General features: G+C 36.4%; 1 protein-coding gene and 3 long non-coding RNA genes across 4 annotated transcripts; 2 read left to right on the top strand and 2 right to left on the bottom strand.

The window, feature by feature from the left end:
- Positions 1–438: 438 nt before the first annotated feature.
- LOC110937182 lies at positions 439–3,483 on the bottom strand. The gene is made up of 2 exons (XR_002590629.2): positions 966–3,483; positions 439–582 (listed from the first exon to the last, which is right to left on the bottom strand). It is a non-coding gene; the product is annotated as an uncharacterized LOC110937182 (long non-coding RNA).
- Positions 3,484–5,441: 1,958 nt separating this feature from the next.
- LOC110937181 lies at positions 5,442–7,119 on the bottom strand. The gene is made up of 3 exons (XR_002590627.1): positions 6,734–7,119; positions 5,977–6,636; positions 5,442–5,593 (listed from the first exon to the last, which is right to left on the bottom strand). It is a non-coding gene; the product is annotated as an uncharacterized LOC110937181 (long non-coding RNA).
- A 2,117-nt stretch (positions 7,120–9,236) lies between these two features.
- On the top strand, positions 9,237–11,348 carry LOC110937180. Its single transcript, XR_002590626.2, has 5 exons — positions 9,237–9,675; positions 9,945–10,058; positions 10,182–10,206; positions 10,350–10,417; positions 10,516–11,348. It is a non-coding gene; the product is annotated as an uncharacterized LOC110937180 (long non-coding RNA).
- Positions 11,349–17,308: 5,960 nt separating this feature from the next.
- LOC110935023 (F-box/LRR-repeat protein 25) lies at positions 17,309–18,715 on the top strand. Its single transcript, XM_022177649.2, has 2 exons — positions 17,309–18,368; positions 18,529–18,715. The coding sequence occupies exons 1-2, from the start codon at positions 17,427–17,429 to the stop codon at positions 18,607–18,609; spliced, it is 1,023 nt and encodes a 340-aa protein (XP_022033341.1). The 5' UTR covers positions 17,309–17,426; the 3' UTR covers positions 18,610–18,715.
- Positions 18,716–19,215: the final 500 nt, after the last annotated feature.

The raw sequence follows: 19,215 nt of genomic DNA, 5'->3' as shown, positions 1-19,215 counted from the left end.
TTTTAGTAAGTCGTAGTTTACTCAAACTCTCAAACAACCAACGTTTACATTTTTTGCAGGTAGTTAATTATCACTTAATTCATAACACTTTCCACCAGACTCCTCTGGATTCGATACCCTGCTTACCCTAGCTACCTGGGTTAATTAGGTTTTTGCATGACCCTTACGACAGTCATCAAATGCCCTTCCTGCTCCCTGAAACGAACCAACTGAGGCAAGAGTTGGGCATTGTTGATATTGTTGAGGCCTTTTCTGGAAATTCATGTTGCGTGGATGTCACACCCCAACCGATGGTGGAATCATCGGAGTGAGACGAAAACAAGATTGCAAGAGACTTCATAATTCTAATTGCGACAAGTATTTAATAATTTCCTTTTTTAAATTGCTTGAACTAGAACACCACAAGTTAAAATAAATAATGCACAACAAGTATTCAAATATTTAAATTTCATTTCATTGATAATGAATTATTACAAGTATTGGAAACAGAATACAACAAGATTGAAAGTAAATTAGAAAACAACGAGCAATAAAATTTAAATGCGTTTCTAGGCAATCCTACTGGATTCATCTGTCATAATCCTGCAACATGTATTAAAAGCATGGATCAGTACAAAAGCACTGGCGAGCATACAAGTTTGAATAAAAGTATAAGTACGAAAGTTTGTTTCAATCCAACATGACAACTTGTATTCACGTCCTAACTAGCATACATAGACAATCTAAACATAACGAATAGCATGGATACACAAATTAAAAATTGACATGCATAAACAATCTAAACGCAACAAATGGCATGGAAATACAAGTTGAAGCTATCATACATAAACCTCCTAAGTATAACGAGTAACGTGTTCATTGGAATGCACAATTGCGTATGTTTGATTGTACAAAGTGGATTTGTTAATTAATACATGTTACACCCAAAAGTGCATAAAGCGTAAAAAGGGGTCGAGTATGCTCACAGTTTCGCAACGCATTCCTGTCTCATGGAGAGTTAAAGAGTTGAAGGATGGGACACCGAGGTAACCTTTCAGTTCTTGAAGAACACGAGTCTCGACCTCGCATAAGTAAAGAATTAGAGCGTTGGAAGTTATAAAAGTGTCGACATAAAATAATATATTCGTTTATATTTACTTTATAAACTTCATTAGAGTTTCGATACGTTTTTATTGGTGTTTCGGCTATAATATATATTTTCACGAAAATCGGACAGAGTTTCCTCTGTTTGTGGAGGATCCCGACAACACAAGTTGTCGCTTATATTTGTCAGAACGCAACAATAATCAAGGCAATATCAAAACATATATAAAATTTCCATCGATGTGTCAAAACATAACTAATCAATAAGTGTATCATATCGAACTCGGTTTTAAACTAGATAACATATACAAACAATATAAATAACTTAATAAAATTTGCGTCCTTAGAAGTTTACCGAGCTCGCGTTGACTGAGTTTGACCTCAGCTGACCGGAGTTGACTGAGCGGGAACCGACATGCCTCGAATATGTCAATTAACCTGCTTTGACCGTGATTGACCAGTTGAACGGGTTTGACCCAAACTGACTGAACCGAGACTGAACCTGACAGTTAACCCTCAACTACCATCCATGTCATGATCGTCAACATAACCTCACCTAGAACATCAACACAGGTTGGAACAGCGATAAAAAAATGTGGATTCGAGTCGGATCCAACAAAAAAAAAAGATAAGATAAGATAAGAAAGGAGACTGATACTTATCGTTAATCACCGTTCGTTGCCGCTCAATTCCGTCGAGACACCACCACTGCCCTGCCATCGCCGGAGAACGAACAAGAAACGACTGCCGTCGCCGCTTTATACGACGCTATCGCCACCATCAGCGGCCAGACACGATAGAGTGAGGGGTTTTGTGAGTGTGAAACAAGGAGTGTTGTGATGTGCGGCTCACCGGAATTCACTCCGGTTTCCGGTTAGAGAGCGTGAGGGAGGGGGAGCAAGGGTGATAAGGGTTGTTGTGGGGTGGTTTGTCGGAGGAGCAACCATCATCGGTCGGCGCAGTCGCCGGAATAACGAACTCCGGTCACCGGAGTGGATGTGAGAGAGAAGGGACACTGTGTTTGTGTGCGGTCGAATGAGAAGGACAAGTTTAGGGTTTTGAAGTTATAAGCTGGCTATTTATAGTTGGTTGTTAAGTGGGCTTCGGCCCAGGGCCCGTTAGCATGTTTTGAGCGGCCCAATAATATTCCCGAAGCCCGTCTTTGAATCCCGATCGTCGTAAAATGTCGTATAATGAATTTTTTGAGTCGAACGCTAAAAAATACGTCGGAACTTGATGTTTAACGCGTTCATTCGTCGGTTGCGTTAAAATCGCGTAAAATGCGTAGTTTGTCGTTTTTTATTCCGTTTTTCGATCTGATTTTCTAAAAATAGAAAACGAACCTGAATTTTCCAAAAAAAAATATAAAAATACGAAAATACGAGGGGTTACAGTCTCCCCAACTTTAGGAAATTTCATCCCGAAATTTATTCAAGAGGAAGACCTTGGGGAAAGATGGCATTTTCGAATTGTGTTTTGGGTATGGTAGGAACACTTATATATAGGAAGTACCAGCGGCGTATCCACCATGTTCGTATAATGTTACGTCCGTTTCGTTATTCTGTGTCATGTTACGTTCCGTGTCATGGTACACAGTAGAACCTACTATGGTTTCCATGCGCCTACCAATATAATCCCGTATGCATCCACGATTATTTTGGTTTGTGCATGGTCCGCATAGTTTGTACTAGTAGTGTACGGGTCAGGGTATATTAACGTATTACGAGTGATAACGATAGCGTATAGAATTTTAAGTATGCATGCATGATTGTATTTAAGTATGAGAGTATAGATTTTAAGTATGGGTATGAGTAAATCTTTGAATAAACCACATGACATACTTAGTTAACAAGATTAACGCATTGCTGGCATGTGAATAAACAGGTCAAACCATCGTTCCCGCTAGAATGAATGTATGACTTAACATGACCACAAATCCATGTGGCGGTGCGCTACTCCTATAGTGCTACACAAGCACTATACATGTTAAGGTGTGACTTCTTACGAAGTTAATGACAAGTTGTCAACCCATCGCTCCCGCTACTATGAATGAATGACTTAACATTACCACAAATCCATGTGGTGGTGCGTTACTCCTGTAGTGCTTCACAAGCACTATATATGTTAAGGTGTGGCTTCTTGCGAAGTTAATGACCAGTTTATCACATAAGAATATCCCAGCAATCCCGAACCAAGTATAACGTATTAGTATGCATGTATCGAATTGTTGTAAAATAAATTTTGAATTTTGGAATTACGAAGTGTGTTGTGCATAAATTAGATTCTAGTATAACGTTGAGTTTTTCTTAATGAACGTGGTAATAAGTATTAAAAGAGTTAATAGCCAAAATGGTCCCTGATGTTTGCTCACTTTTGCCACTTTAATCCAAAATTTTTTAATCTGGGTCCCTGAGGTTTGCATTTTATTGTCATTTTGGTCCAAATCTCAAATCATGTCAGATTTCTAAAAAAAAAACTGGTTTTTGTCCTTTTCCTCATGGGTATTTTGGTCATTTGTCTATAAACCCTGCTCTCTCTCCCTTTATAAACTCTGCCCTCATTTCCCCTCCATTAACACCACCACCATCCCCACTGCACCACCACTACACCACCACCATCCCCACCGCACCACCACTAAACCACCACCCCTGTCTCTCTCTTCTCTCTCTCTCTAAACAACCCTCTGTCTCTCTCTCTTCTCTCACCCAGCTGAAGTATAGATCGAAGAAAACCGGAAGGTTAAACCACAAACACCACTCCACAACAAACGGCTAACCCTAGCCGCCGCCGTGCAACCAGAACCCAATCGCATAAACCAGTAGCCGTGCAAACCAAAACCCAGTCGCATAACCCGCCGTCTACACAACCCATTCGAAACCTGCAAACAGCTAACCCTAGTCATAGTGCAAACTAGAACCCTAACCGCTCCTAACTTTAACCAGATCTAAACTCGAAACTGCCAAGGTTAACCACCATCATTCCTTTGTTCCGACGACACCTAGCGGCGACTAGGGTTTCCAATCACGAATCTCTCTAGAATTGTTCAGATCTCCCGGGGATGATTGGTGGTAATGGTGGTAGTGGTGGATTATGGTGGCTGTAAGAGTGTGTGTGAGAGAGATAGAGAGAGGGAGAGAGAGAGAGTTGTGGCGGTGGATTATGGTGGTGCTAATGGTGGTGGTGGGTGATGTTTAAGGGTGAGAACTTGTGTCTGTACATATATGATGATTGAGAGAGAGAGAGAGAGAGAGAGAGAGAGAGTGTGTGCAATTAATAATTAGTTATAATAAAAGTGTAATGACCAAAATGCCCCTAAGGAAAAGGACAAAAATCAGTTTTTTTTTAGAAATCTGACGTGATTTGAGATTTGGACCAAAATGGCAATAAAATGCAAACCTCAGGGACCCAGATTTAAAAATTTTAGATTTTGGACTAAAGTGGCAAAAGTGAGCAAACCTCAGGGACCATTTTGGCTATTAAATCTAAATTTTATAGAAATTAAGATAACGTAAAAGAGAGACTTGGTAAGTATTGGAGCGTTTCGAGTTGAGAAACTTCGACTATTCCAAAGTGAATCGTAAGTCCTTTCGAATTAGGGAGACATGCTTTGGCCTAATAGGTATAATACTCTCGTCCCCAGGCGATTAACGGTATTTTACCCTTCCAGTTAATACACATCCCTGATTTGATGGAAGATACGAAACTTTGGCGAGATTGAAAATCGAAGAGTGGGACCAGTCATCAAGGTGTGGATATCAATCCTAGCTTGACAATTTCGTCCCCAAAATGTGGTTTATTGAACGAACAAGATAAAATCTCGAGTCGTCAATAAGGATCCACTAGAATATGAAATGGAAAATTCCCATCAAGATATGGATATCACTCCTGACTTGATGGTGAAATTTCGTGCAAAATAACATGTAAGGTGGATTGAAATTCGTCACCAAAGGCGGTAATCACCCCTATTTTGATGAGTTATTTCGATTGTGGAATATGAGTGTCTTCAAGCTATTTATTGCGTAAAATGTCTTAGAAAAGGCACATTGTATATTTAGATAAAACGAAGAGGTAGAAGCAAATAGAGAGAATTTCATATTAAGCAAGAATCAGGAATGGTCAAGTTTTGGTACTTAGACTATAGGCTAGGTCGAACATGGCAATTCTACCTAATTCCCTATAGTTTTGGCTTTGATACCAATCTGTCACACCCCAACCGATGGCGGAATCATCGGAGTGAGACGAAAACGAGATTGCAAGAGACTTCATAATTCTAATTGCGACAAGTAATTAATAATTTCCTTTTTTTTACATTGCTTGAACTAGAACACCACAAGTTAAAATAAATAACGCACAACAAGTATTCAAATATTTAAATTCCATTTCACTGATAATGAATTATTACAAGTATTGGAAACAGAATACAACAGGATTGAAAGTAAATTACAAAAAAATGAGCAATAAAGTTTAAATGCGTTTCTAGGCAATCCTACTAGATTCATCTGTCATAATCCTGCAACATGTATTAAAATCATGGATTAGTACAAAAGCACTGGCGAGCATACAAGTTTGAATAAATGTATAAGTACGAAAGTTTGTTTCAATCCAACATGGCAACTTGTATTCACGTCCTGACTAGCATACATAGACAATCTAAACATAACGAATAACATGGATACACAAATTAAAAATTGCCATGCATAAACAATCTAAACACAACAAATGGCATGGAAATACAAGTTGAAGCTATCATAAATAAACATCCTAAGTATAACGAGTAACGTGTTTGTTGGAATGCACAATTGCATATGTTTGATTGTACAAAGTGGATTTGTTAATTAGTACATGTTACGCCCAAAAGTGCATAAAGTGTAAAAAGGGGTCGAGTATGCTCACATTTTCGCAACGCATTCCATGTCTCGTGGAGAGTTGAAGAGTTGAAGGATGTGACACCGAGGTAACCTTTCAGTTCTTGAAGAACATGAGTCTCGACCTCGCATAAGTAAAGAATTGGAGCGTTGGAAGTTATAAAAGTGTCGACATAAAATAATATATTCGTTTATATTTACTTTATAAACTTCATTAGAGTTTCGATACGTTTTTATTGGTGTTTCGGCTATAACATATATTTTCACGAAAATCGGACAGAGTTTCCTCTGTTTGTGGAGGATCCCGACAACACAAGTTGTCGCTTATATTTGTCAAAACGCAACAATAATCAACGCAATATGAAAACATATATAAAATTTCCATCGATGTGTCAAAACATAATTAATCAATAAGTGTATCGTATCGAACTCGGTTTTAAACTAGATAACATATACAAACAACATAAATAACTTAATAAAATTTACGTCATTAAAAGTTTACCAAGCTCGCGTTGACTGAGTTTGAGTTGACTGAGCGGGAACTGACATGCCTCGAATCTGTCCGTTGACTTGCTTTGACCGTGACTGACCAGTTGACCGGGTCTGACCCGAGCTGACTGAACCGAGACTAAAACTGACAGTTAACCCTCAACTACCATCCATGTCATCATCGTCAACATAACCTCACCTAGAACATCGACACAGGCCGGAACAGAGAAAAAAAATGTGGATTCGAGTCGGATCTAACAAAAAAAGAAAAGATAAGAAAGGAGACTGATACTTACCGTTAATCACCGTTTGCCGCTGCTCAATTCCGTCGAGACTCCACCACTGCCCTGCCGTCGCCGGAGAACGGATAAAAAACGACTGCCGCCGCCTTATACAGCGCTATCGCCACCATCAACGGTCAGACACGATAGAGTGAAGGGTTTGTAAGTGTGAAACAAGGAGGAGGAGTGTTGTGATGTGCGGCTCGCCGGAATTCACTCCGGTTTCCGGTTAGAGAGCGTGAGGGAGGGGGAGCAGGGGTGATAAGGGTTGTTGTGGGGTGGTTTGTCGGAGGATCAACCATCATCGGTCGGCGCAGTCGCCGGAATAACGAACTCCGGTCACCGGAGTGGATGAGAGAGAGAAGGGACACTGTGTTTGTGTGCGGTCGAAAGAGAAGGACAGGTTTAGGGTTTTGAAGTTATAAGCTGGCTATTTATAGTTGGTTGTTAAGTGGGCTTGGGCCCAGGGCCCGTTAGCATGGTTTGATGTTTAACGCGTTCGTTCGTCGGTTGCGTTAAAATCGCGTAAAATGCGTAGTTTGTCGTTTTTTATTCCATTTTTCGATCTGATTTTCTAAAAATAGAAAACGAACTTGAATTTTTCAAAAAATATAAAAATACGAGGCGTTACAGTAGATGTGCTTTTTCTTCCCAGTTGTGGTTATGATTGTTATATTATATCCCCACTTGCCAAACTCACTTTCACTTTGTATTTTCGTTTTTCCCTTGGCAGCCCAATGGACTTGTTAGTTCAGTCCGAATTTACTAATTACAACCCACTAAACCTTTTTATTTATAAAGCCCAACTCATGGTCCATCTAATTTTTCCTTCATGTAAGCCATCACATATTCACTTTATTATGCAATAGAGTTCCCTTTTGCAATCTGAGATGTTATCTTTAACCATCTTTAATTTTGATTTCTCTTTAATAAAAACTTTTTCATCATCTTTCAAAGCTCATAATATACTTGACCTTTTAGTAATCGCCCACAATCACTCCGCGCCTACGATATCAACAAAAAACAAACCAAAGTAAATTTCATTCCACAAAACAAGTATTTCGCAAAATAATAAGGTATGAATATGAAATATGCATGATATATGATGAAATATTAATATTAATATGCTATAAAAACGTGCCTAAAAATACAACCAACAATATTTTCATGTATTTTTATTCTTTTCACTTACCGATTCTACGTGACTCGTTCGGAGGCTTGGTTTTCTTCATTTGCCAGTTTTAACTTCATTTTTCCTTCGAACACCTGCAAGATACAAAAGACTAAGTACAATGCTAAATCACAAGCAAAATGACACAAAACAACTCGAAAACTATACAAACTGTATATTGGAAATAGATGTATTTTGCAATAAGCGGGCCTCCATATGACACATACTCTTTTCCTTTTGGTTATTATCACTCACCATTGATTCTTTTTTTTTTTTTTGGTTTCGGTAATTTAAACAATTTGCATTTATTTATTATATTAATACACAAATATATAATTGTGTCCCACTCTATTATATATTGTTACTATTGTGATTACTGTATTATTATACTTTTATATTATATTATATATTATTATTTTACATAAAAACATTTAGCTTAGTAAACCCATTCTACAATAGTGTATAAATTTTAAAATTTTCAAGGACTACCTATGAGTGATCTAAAGATAAGTAACATAAATCCATTCTAGAATTCTAAAATGTTTGCGTTTTTACATTATCAGTTTCATGGTGATTCTGATCGAAACACATCTTTACCAGTAGCGGGGCTTTCAAAACTGTTACCGATAGGTATTTGTTTTTATAGCTTTTGATATGTATAAAACAAGTGTCAACATCCTTGGGTATACGGCAATTTTTTCTTTTTTGGATTTTCTCTTTCAGTTGCTTTAACAAGTGTCAATACCATGGAGATGACGTAATAAAACGAACTGATACCAGTCGAATTTCCACCGCGTAGCGCGGAGAAATTTTACTAGCTAGTTTCTACTATATATCATAGTATCATGAGTTTTGTGATGATTTAGATAGCTAGTTGTGTTTATATCGTGTTGCGGAATACGAGGAAAAATTAATTCAAGCAACAAATATTGAGTTGGGCCTAAAATCATAAAAGAGTAAAGTGTTATTTTGGTCCTTGTGGTTTGGGCAACTTTGTTTGTATAGTTCAAAGGTTTTATTTATCGCATATGGGTTCAAAAAGTTTTCACCTTTGCTATTTTGATCCAACTAACTTAACCCCATCCATACATTTTTGCCTTTTTGATCCAACTAATTTAACCCCATCCATAGTTACTCTCAAGGACATTTTTGTCATTTTGTATTTTCATTTATTAAATAACCAAATTGATGTGAAACAAAGGTTTTAAAAAAATAAAACTCAAAAGTGTCTGGTATCAAAGAAACCTATTAACCACCAAGTCATATATGATTTGTTGAAGAAGACAGGATATTATTATTTATAACTCTAATTTTTAACATTTCTAGGCTATGTAAGTTGTACCTTATGCTTAATTAATGTTTCTTTCTATTTTGTACCCCTTCTGCCACCATTCCATCCCTGGTTTTCTAGAATGTAAAAAGCTTGGGTTTCATTCATTTTAGACAGAGAGAGAGCGAGCAGCGTCAGAGAGGATGCAGGAGATAGAGAAAGACCGATGAAAGGAAGAGGAAGCCGGCCACCCCAAGCCGATGAAGGGGATGATGGCGATGGCTTAGGGCTGAGGTCGATAACCAGATTCGCAGCGATAGCAACTAGGGTTTCGGATTAGGGGTTTTGAAACCAGATCATGGAGGTGTTGGGGACGATATCAACCTTTAAGCACCAAGAAACCAATCGTCGAACAAAACTTTTAAAACCCTTACACCACTCTCTTCCCTATGAATATTGGCGATCGAACATACATTTTTCTTCTTAAAAAGTTAAAGCATATCAGATTCGTAACAGGTAATTTTCATTTCATAATTAGTTCTGATACGCCCAAACTACGTTGTTGATTACTGACTAGGGTTAGATTCACATGGATTTCCTTTTAATTTTAGGGAATTTATTAATATTTCTACGCTTTGTGGATACTGTGACATTTTAACCTGCGAGACTTTTAACTTCCTTGGTTTATGGTGGTGTTAGTATTTGTATGATTTGTACATTGTTAACAATCAGTTTGTGTGTATTTTAATGTTTGTGTTCCACTGTTCCTCATTGATTATTACTAGGTTACACTTTTTGGTCCAGATAAGTGTGTGGTTTGATTGAAGTTGCAAGAGTGTATATTCTGACCAGTTGAATTTCTGTTTTGGAGTGGCCGAGTGGGAACATCAGTATACCAAGTATGCTCTGCTCAGTTTTCCTTTTGGTTTCCTTCCAGTTTTCTTCTTCTGATTGTTGGATGGGTTGGGGACTCGGTACAAAATGGTTTTTTTTAATGAATTCATCTCTATATGGTTTTGTAGATTGAAGGTGCATATCTTGCAAATGGTAAAAGTCTCAACAATTGGGATGTGTTTTCTCTTTCCCGACAACACTTTTTTTGTTTTATATATTTAAGTTAGGTTTTATTGAATCATTTTTATGTAAATTGGTGTCTTTTTATGAATGTTTGTTTTGTTTTTAATGTGTAGGCACCATTTGTAATGGTCACAATGGATTCGTAGCTGATAATGAGAGATGAGTATCACCAAAATATCTGGTATCTACATAGTTTATTCGTTTTTCTCTAATTTATATAAAAAAAATTTACTTTCAGTTCTGTAAAACTATTTGAATCTGATTAATCGACCGTTGTAGAAAGATGTTGAGATCATACAATCTGTTGGTGTGGGTGCTTAGCGCTTCTCTCTATAATGGTCAAGAATTCTTCCAGGTATGATATGCAACTGAAAAAAATGTTAAAAAACACCAAATATGTTTGTTTGTTAATCATCTTGCATTGTTGGTTTTTTTCGAGTTTATCGAATGTTCCCCATCTTTGAGTGGGGCTACACGGGTCAACCCGTGGGATGTTGACTGGGTTGCAGATGCACTGGATTGTGCCTTGGAGCTGAGTGACCCCGACATCAGACATTATAGGTATGTGAGTACTCATGATGTCGGCTATTGGGCCGTAGCTTTATGCAAGAGTTGAAAAGAACATGCAATGATCATGTGAGAAAAAGGTGTTGGGGGATACGGTTCGGGTTGAGTTTTTAGAGTTGTCGCTTTACATCCGAATTCTAAGAAGCTATCAATGGAGCATATAGTTTCGGCTTTTAAATGAACTACAACAAGGGCGATTCTTTTGGATTATGATGGCACTTTGATGCCTCAATCTTCCATCGATAAAAGCCCGAGTTCTAAAACGATAGAGATGCTCAATACTTTGTGTAGAGACAAGATCAACATGATTTTTGTTGAGAGGGCAAGGAGATGAAATACATTAGGCGAATGGTTTGCTTCTTTTGAAAAAGTCAGGCTTGCAACAGAGCATGGGTGTTTTCTTAGGTGCTTAACCACTTGTACAGTTGTAGTCTTTTAAGTTGACAATATGCATGTTCATCAAATGGTCGTAGATTTGTTGATTTTTTCAGGTTGAAAAGTATAAACTTAACAATTGTGGTATATATAGAGGATTTAAAAACTAAGACTGAATTCAACGCTGTAATTTCAACGGGAACAATAGAACAATGCGAGATTGTCAACTTTAAAATTGTTCACGAACAGATGGGGGTATGAAAAAGTCGCTCATGAGCGACTCGAGATCGTCTTGCTAAAACTTCTAATAGAGCCGAACTAAAACAGCTTAATCTTCTGTTTGGGTTTTCATTCGATGGCGATGTAATTTTTTTTTCAAAAATGATAGGGTCAAACTGAGTTACTTTAACTTTCGACGCCGCCGCAACGCGCGGCGGGTCAAAATCCTAGTATATTATAATTTTGTAACATGTATGTGCATGGTCAATTGTACATTTAGCTTTAATAGTTTTCTATGTTTTTATTGTTTGTACTTTGAGTTTAGGGGAGTGTACTTACCAAAAATAATAGTATTATAATATAGGGTAGGGATATGGTAAAAAGTGTCTAAAATGTAAGAAGGGTAAGAAGTGTTTTAAACCATTGGATATTTGATCTAATAGTTGAGATCAATAGGGTATAAAAATGTAAATTGTGTTTTAATTAGAGGGACCTTATGTAAAATTGAAGGGCAATAGTGTCTTTTTCAATGTTTGAAATATGGTAACCATATCATACACGACCAAAAAACTCCTACATTCACTCCTTTTTCCTTAAATATCGGAATTAATGATTCACCTTAATTGTAGGAGATCTTTGGTTGCATATTCGTCATACATTATCATAAAGAAAACTGTAATCAGGTTCATGGCATGGTGTTTTAAAACAACTGGATAAATTGACTATGATTCAAGTCATGGTGTTTTATCTGGAGACATTGTTCATGGCGTGGTGTTTTAAACATCTATGATTCAAGTCATGGTGTTTTATCTGGAGACATTGTATAAAAATCGTAAACCCCATGACTATGATTCAAGTCATGGTGTTTTATCTGGAGACATTGTTCATGACGTGGTATTTTAAACATCTATGCTTCAAAGTCATGGTGTTTTATCTGGAGACATTGTTCATGGCATGGTGTTTTAAACATCTATGATTCAAATCATGGTGTTTTATCAATACACAACATTCCCAGAACATCTATGATTCAAGTCATGGTGTTTTATCAATACAAAATATTCCTAGATTTTAAAACACCATGACTATGATTCAAGTCATGGTGTTTTATCTGGAATCCGAAAAACATTGTAAATCATCAAACAAACAGACGATTCAAGTCATGGTGTTTTATCTGGAACTCAAGTCAGATAAAACACCATGACTTGAATCATAGTCAATGTCTCCAGATGTTTAAAACACCACGTCATGAACAATGTCTCCTGATAAAACACCATGACTTGAATCATAGTCAATGTCTCCAGATGTTTAAAACACCACGCCATGAACAATATATCCAGATGTTTAAAACACCACGCGATGAACAATATATGATTAAAAGATGTTGCGATTAAAAGATGATGAAGAAGATAAAACAATCAGATGTATAATATTTCCTAAAATTTCTCCTAATTCAAAATTCGATTCATCCTTATAAAAACTCATCGCAAGTTTTTTTTTTTTTTTTTTGCAGTTATCTTTGAAAACAATTAAATGATAAGAAAGTCAAATTACTAATATACCCTTTTGAATTAATTAGGATAAAGAACACTTGTCACTCCCAAATTATTTCTCACACTTCTTACAAAAGTTTCACTTTGTAGAGGATCCTCTACCTTATAGTATATGTCTTTATTATAATTTTGTAACATGTATGTGCATGGTCAATTGTACATTTAGCTTTAATAGTTTTCTAATATATTATAATAGTATTATAATAGATGTCTTTAAATTTATGGGTGTAAACAAAACGATTCGATGTTCAGTTTTATAGATTTTACGTTTATTGATTTTACTTTATAAACTCTAATGAGTTTTTGTTGAAACTCTTAAGAAGTAAATATAAAATTTCTTCTACTTACAAAGTTGATAAATTAGACTAAATAAATTTGTAGGAATTGGTTTAGTTTGCCATGCTTCAGCATGAATATGATTAGAAAAATGGTCATTCAAGCAAATTTGGGTAATCTGTCAAGTGGACCAAATTTTGGTAATCTGTCTCAAAAATATTATGAGCTCAGTAGACTCTTGTGAAGAATTCGTTTACCAATATGGTTCCGACGAAACCCGTTTACCAATATGATTCCGACGAAATAGAAGGAGCTTCGGTCAACAAGTGGCTACCGACTTAGATGAGGGCGTCGATTATCTTACTTATCAATTAAATAGGCTAAGCCAACCTTCAATGATGATGCTCGGTGATTGGAACTGCTCAGAACCATTAAGATCTTGATGATCGCAGAATATAGTGGTGAAGGATCAGTAGGAGTGTAGGACATGAAGGAGTATTTGCGCACGCGAATGATGCAAGTCTATTCGGGTGTGATGATTAAAGTTGGTTATGTAAGTTTTCTCTGTTGACTGCTATATCGGATCAAAAATCGGGTCGCCCCGCCGCGAAGCGCGGGTGTAACCCCCTAGTATAAACTTGATTTTCAAGTACGACTCGAAAAAATCATTATAATTAACCTGAAATTGATTCAATTACAAAGATAATATAATTTGGTTCCACTCAAAAGTTGATCACTAGTTAATTTTATTTAACAACTAACTGGTATCGGACATAATTCCCAATCTAAACATCGCATGAGCCCTAATCTGATTTAATCAAAATTGAATTACCACAGATACAAATACTATGAAATTAGGGTTATTGGATTTTATCACCCTAACTATTGGTTATTGGTCGTGGCCACCCCCAACTATCACTTTGACGCTCATCACCCCCAACTTAACACTTTGGTGGTGTTTGTTTTTTCAGATGCAAAAGGTCTGCAGTCTGCGGACCACATCTGCAAATGTCTGCACGAGAAGAGGTGGACCAAATGTCTGCGGAATGTAACAAAAAGAGTGTTTGTTTTTTCCCTTCCTCTTCTCCCAAACCCTTTTCTCTTGACTGGGGTGTGCATGGGTCGGTTTGGTTCGTTTTTTACTATTAACCATAACAATAACCGCTAGTTCGGTTATGGAGTTTTGGTAACCATAACCATAACCAAACTTTGGTTATGGTTAATCGGTTATGAAGTCGGTTTTGGTTAATTTCGGTTAAGTAACCAAGCAAGGTTTGAAATAAATAGGGTTGTGCACGATTTGAACTTAGCTTGAGCCTATTTTATAAGATAACGGAGACTAAACTTTTTGGTGAAACTCCCAATTTAGGGTTCTTTTTAATAATGTAATTCTCAAACAAAAACAATTATGGCCATAACACCTTAGTTCTTTCTCAAAATAAATGGGCATCTACATCAAGATCATTTTGTTACTAACATACTTTTATCTTAGTAAAAACTCTCTATATGGTTTTGTAAAACACAAATCCATTATATAAAGTTAACATCACAAGTTCGGATCGGTTTCGGTTATATCGGTTAACCAAAGCTTCATAACCATAACCATAACCGATTGAGTGGTTATACAAAGTTTCATAACCATTGGTTATATTGGTTATCGGTTATTAGTGGTTCGGTTATGTCGGTTATGGTTCGGTTATCGGTTATGGTGGTTAATTTGCTCACCCCTACTCTTGACAACATCCCCCAAGCTCATCATCGTCATCCTCTCTGTATTCTTCACAAAACCAATTCAATCATCACCCCCACCGCCACATTTCATCAAATCAACAACAAACGACACCACTCCAAAACGATACTTCGAAGTCACCCACCCACTCCTCACTGACAACATCACTCCGTCATGCTTCGTCAACCTTCTCAACCACACATTTTCAAACGCCACTAAACAGTTCTTCCGTCACCGTTAACTACACAACACCACCTGACACATGTTCGGAAGGATCAACGGAGACTGGTTCACGCAACTGAAATTAGTTCAACTCAGATGAAAACTTTCTGTTTGGAACTTACACAGACATTTCGTCAAGCATGTGGTATGCATATGTTAAATATGTATTTCAAGATGTTTAAATTAGTTCAATTCAGCCATAAGATCAAGTTGTTTAATTATGTAATATCATCAAATTCAATCATTCATGGTTACATATAATCGAAAATAAATCACCTGAAAATGCTATTATAGTCCATGATTTTAAATTTTAATACATCAACAACACTTAACAGTTGATAGTAATCTGGATCAACTTGTAGGGCACAAGAAGGCATGTTATTCATCGGTTTCCGTCCTATATTGCTACCCGAATTTAATCACCACCTGATACGCTTCCAATGATCCGATCTTCGATTCCTATTATTGGTGATTGTCTGTGTTTTATGATGAGGGGTGGAAGAGGTTGGTTGAGGTGGGTAGACATTGGACCATGTCTGCGTGGGGAAGAGGACGCGCATAGGTTTGAAGACATTTTTTAATGAAATGTCTTCTAAAAAACAAACGGTCTACAGAGCTAAACGTCTGTGCGTGGTCTGCGTGGCGCAAACATAAGAGGTCAAAAGAGGTTTTTCTGGAAAAACAAACACCCCCTTAGTATGTTATGTCACCACGTTGTTAGCTGATCACTAACTTTTGATCTTGGTACTATATTTTTGGGGGTGTCATATGGATCTTAAGAAGGCGAGTTTTTTCTTTTTTGGATTTTCTCTTCCAGTTGCTTTAACAAGTGTCAATACCACAGAGATGACGTAATAAAACGAACTGATACCAACCGAATTTCCGTCACATAACACGGAGAAATTTTACTAGCTAGTTTCTACTATATATCATAGTATCATGAGTTTGTGATGATTTAGATAGCTAGTTGTGTTTATACTGTGTTGCGGAATACGAGGAAAAAATTAATTCAAGCAACAAATATTGAGTTGGGCCTAAAATCTTAAAAGAGAAAGTGTGATTTTGGTCCTTGTGGTTTGGGCAGCTTTGTGTGTATAGTACAATTTTTTTGTTTATCGTCTGTGGGTTCAAAATGTTTTACCATTTTGATCCAACTAACTTAACCTCATCTATCTACGCTCGTGAGTTACTCTCAATGACATTTCTGTCATTTTGTATTTTCATTTATTAAATAACCAAATTGATGTGAAACAAAGCTTTTAAAAAAATAAAACTCAAAAGTGCCTGGTATCAAAGAAATCTATTAACCACCAAGTCATATCTGATTTGTTGAAGAAGACAGCATATTATTATTATCTATATATTAAAAAAGAATGCAATGAACAGTCAAATATTATAATACAGTAAATGAATTATCTATATATTAAAAAAGAATGCAATGAACAGTCAAATATTATAATACAGTAAATGAACAGTCAAATATTATAATACAATAAATGAACATATACAGTTTTTTTTAGTTTTACTATTTTAATACTATAATAATTGTTTTTTTTTTACTTTTTAAGTTTAACAACTAGTATCAGACATAATTTCCAATCTAAACATCGCATGAACCCTAATCTGATTCGATCAAAAATTGAACACAACAGATACAAATACTATGAAATTAGGGTTATTGGATTTTATCACCACTAATTATTGGTTATTGGCCACGGCCACCCCCAACTATCACTTTGACGCTCATCACCCCCAACTTAACACTTATTATGTCACCACGTTGTTAACTGATCACTAACTTTTGACCTTGGTACTACACTTTTGGGGGTATCATATGGATCTTAGGAAGGCTTTTGGGATCTTAGGACACCCTAAAAGCATAGTAACATGATCAAAAGTTAGTTATTAGTTAACGACGTGGTGACAGAACACACTAAGTGTTAAGTTGGGGATGACGGACGTCAAAATGATAGTTGAGGTTGGAAGCGACCAATAACCAATAGTTAATGGTGATAAAATCCAATAACCCATAATATTATAGAGGGCTTTTAATCAACATAAATTCTGATACGAAAGCAAATAAAAATTATGTTTTTAAAAATAATAATGCTCAGATACAAGGATGGGCCTAAAATCGTATATAAACCCTACACACACCAATTAATATCAGAGTCGAAACCCTAGAATCTTATTTGTATGATCACCACCAATTAAGCAAGCCGGTTGTGAATTTTGCTTTTCTGATAGAAGGAATGGAGGAAGAAGGGCAAAATCAAGCTCTGAAACGGATTCGGTTCGAAGAAGAAGACGAAGATCGAACTAGTAAGTTAGCAGACTCCTTACTTGTTGAAATCATATCTCGTTTACCCACCACAAAAGACGCCATTAGAACAGCTGCACTCTCCAAACGATGGAAACATCTTTGGACTGCTGTTACCAGTCTCGTTTTTCTACATCCTTACGATAGCAACCATTACGCGAACCCCAGTTTCTTTTCTCATGTCAACAAAACACTAACTCAGCGTGGCCAATCGAAGCTTAACAAATTCAGACTGCATACCTACTACCATGATCATCTGCATGAATCTCATATCAACGATTGGATTCGTTATGCTGTTCATTGTAACGTTGAGGACCTCCATTTGTCGCTAAGGGATCATGTACGAGGGTTTGCGTTTCCGCTGGATCAGTTTGTTTTCATCAATTCATGTTTGACAAATCTGACACTGTTAGCCTGTGCATTTAATCCCACCGGGGTGATTAGTTGGAAAAGCCTTAGGAAGTTGTGTATTGTTTATGGGAATTTAGATGAAGATTTGATTGGAAACATATTATCCGGCAGTCCTGTGTTGGAAACTCTGGTGTTGAAGCATTGCTATGGTTACAGGCGGTTAGATATCACTTCAAAGAGTCTTAAGAATTTGGTGTTTACTGGATACATGCATAATTATACTACTGATATTATCGAAATCAATGCTCCTAATATTTTGTCACTAAAGATTCAAAGTGTTCTGGTGTTGAGGAAGATTTTGCTGCTAAATGTGTCTTCTTTAGTTGAAGCTCACTTAGATTATACAAAGCGAATACATCATTTTGGCAAACCCGCCGAAGAAGCTGAAGAAGAGATGCTTACAGGATTGATACTCAACCTTCTCCATGTCAAGAACCTCAAATTTGGTACTTTTTGTTCTAAGGTAAACTTGCTTTTTATTTGGCAATTTGTGTCCTTAATATTTGTAAAAGATATCAATTATTTTGGAACCGGTTTTGGCTGTGAGAGGGGTAAAAGATGGGCAGGTGTGATGAATATAATGTTAAAATTAGTTCTCATTTTTCTAAGTTATTTGTTTGTAGGTTGTTGATCGTTTGAAAGCTAAAGGTTTCCTTTCTCCATCGAACTTGAAGGTCCTAAATGTTATTTCTTCACCTTTATAATTTGAAAATGGTCCTACAGGTAATGATGTTACTTGGTTAATGTACTTTCCATTCATTATAAATAACACTTTGTTGGCGTACTTCAAATTCATATTAGTTTGTTATCCAGAGTGATTTTGATTTAGCAATTCTGAATAATGCTTATTAGCCTAACCACAAGAAAAGGGCTAATATTTTATGATTTGTAAAAAAATATTCTTTGCTCATAATTTTATAAGATTTGTAAAGGCACATTTTGGTATGCAAATAACTAATACTAGAGGTGATAATTTATTAATTTTACCAGTTTACTAACGAATGGGCCAATCGGGTTATATACGCTCGAGTGGGGCAAGAATTCTTGTCATAACTTATACAAGTGTAGTACGACAACATTTGAGATTTGAACATGAACCAATAAGATTAAAACCCGTGAATTGAACTCTTTGATGTAATTTAAGACTTGTTTTTCTTCTTGTAAAAATATATATATATACGATGATTATGCATGAAACGTTAAATTGTGTGGTGCTTCCCGGTACAAGAGCAAGTTGATGCATTATTATGGGTCAATCTGGGTTTTTTATAAACTATTTGGTTGGTTTTACGTAATGTTTTATAGTCAAA

This window comes from Helianthus annuus, chromosome 4 (genome assembly GCF_002127325.2).
Source record: "Helianthus annuus cultivar XRQ/B chromosome 4, HanXRQr2.0-SUNRISE, whole genome shotgun sequence".
NCBI classification, from domain to species: domain Eukaryota; kingdom Viridiplantae; phylum Streptophyta; class Magnoliopsida; order Asterales; family Asteraceae; genus Helianthus; species Helianthus annuus.
This window is presented reverse-complemented; position numbering and strand designations above follow the sequence as displayed.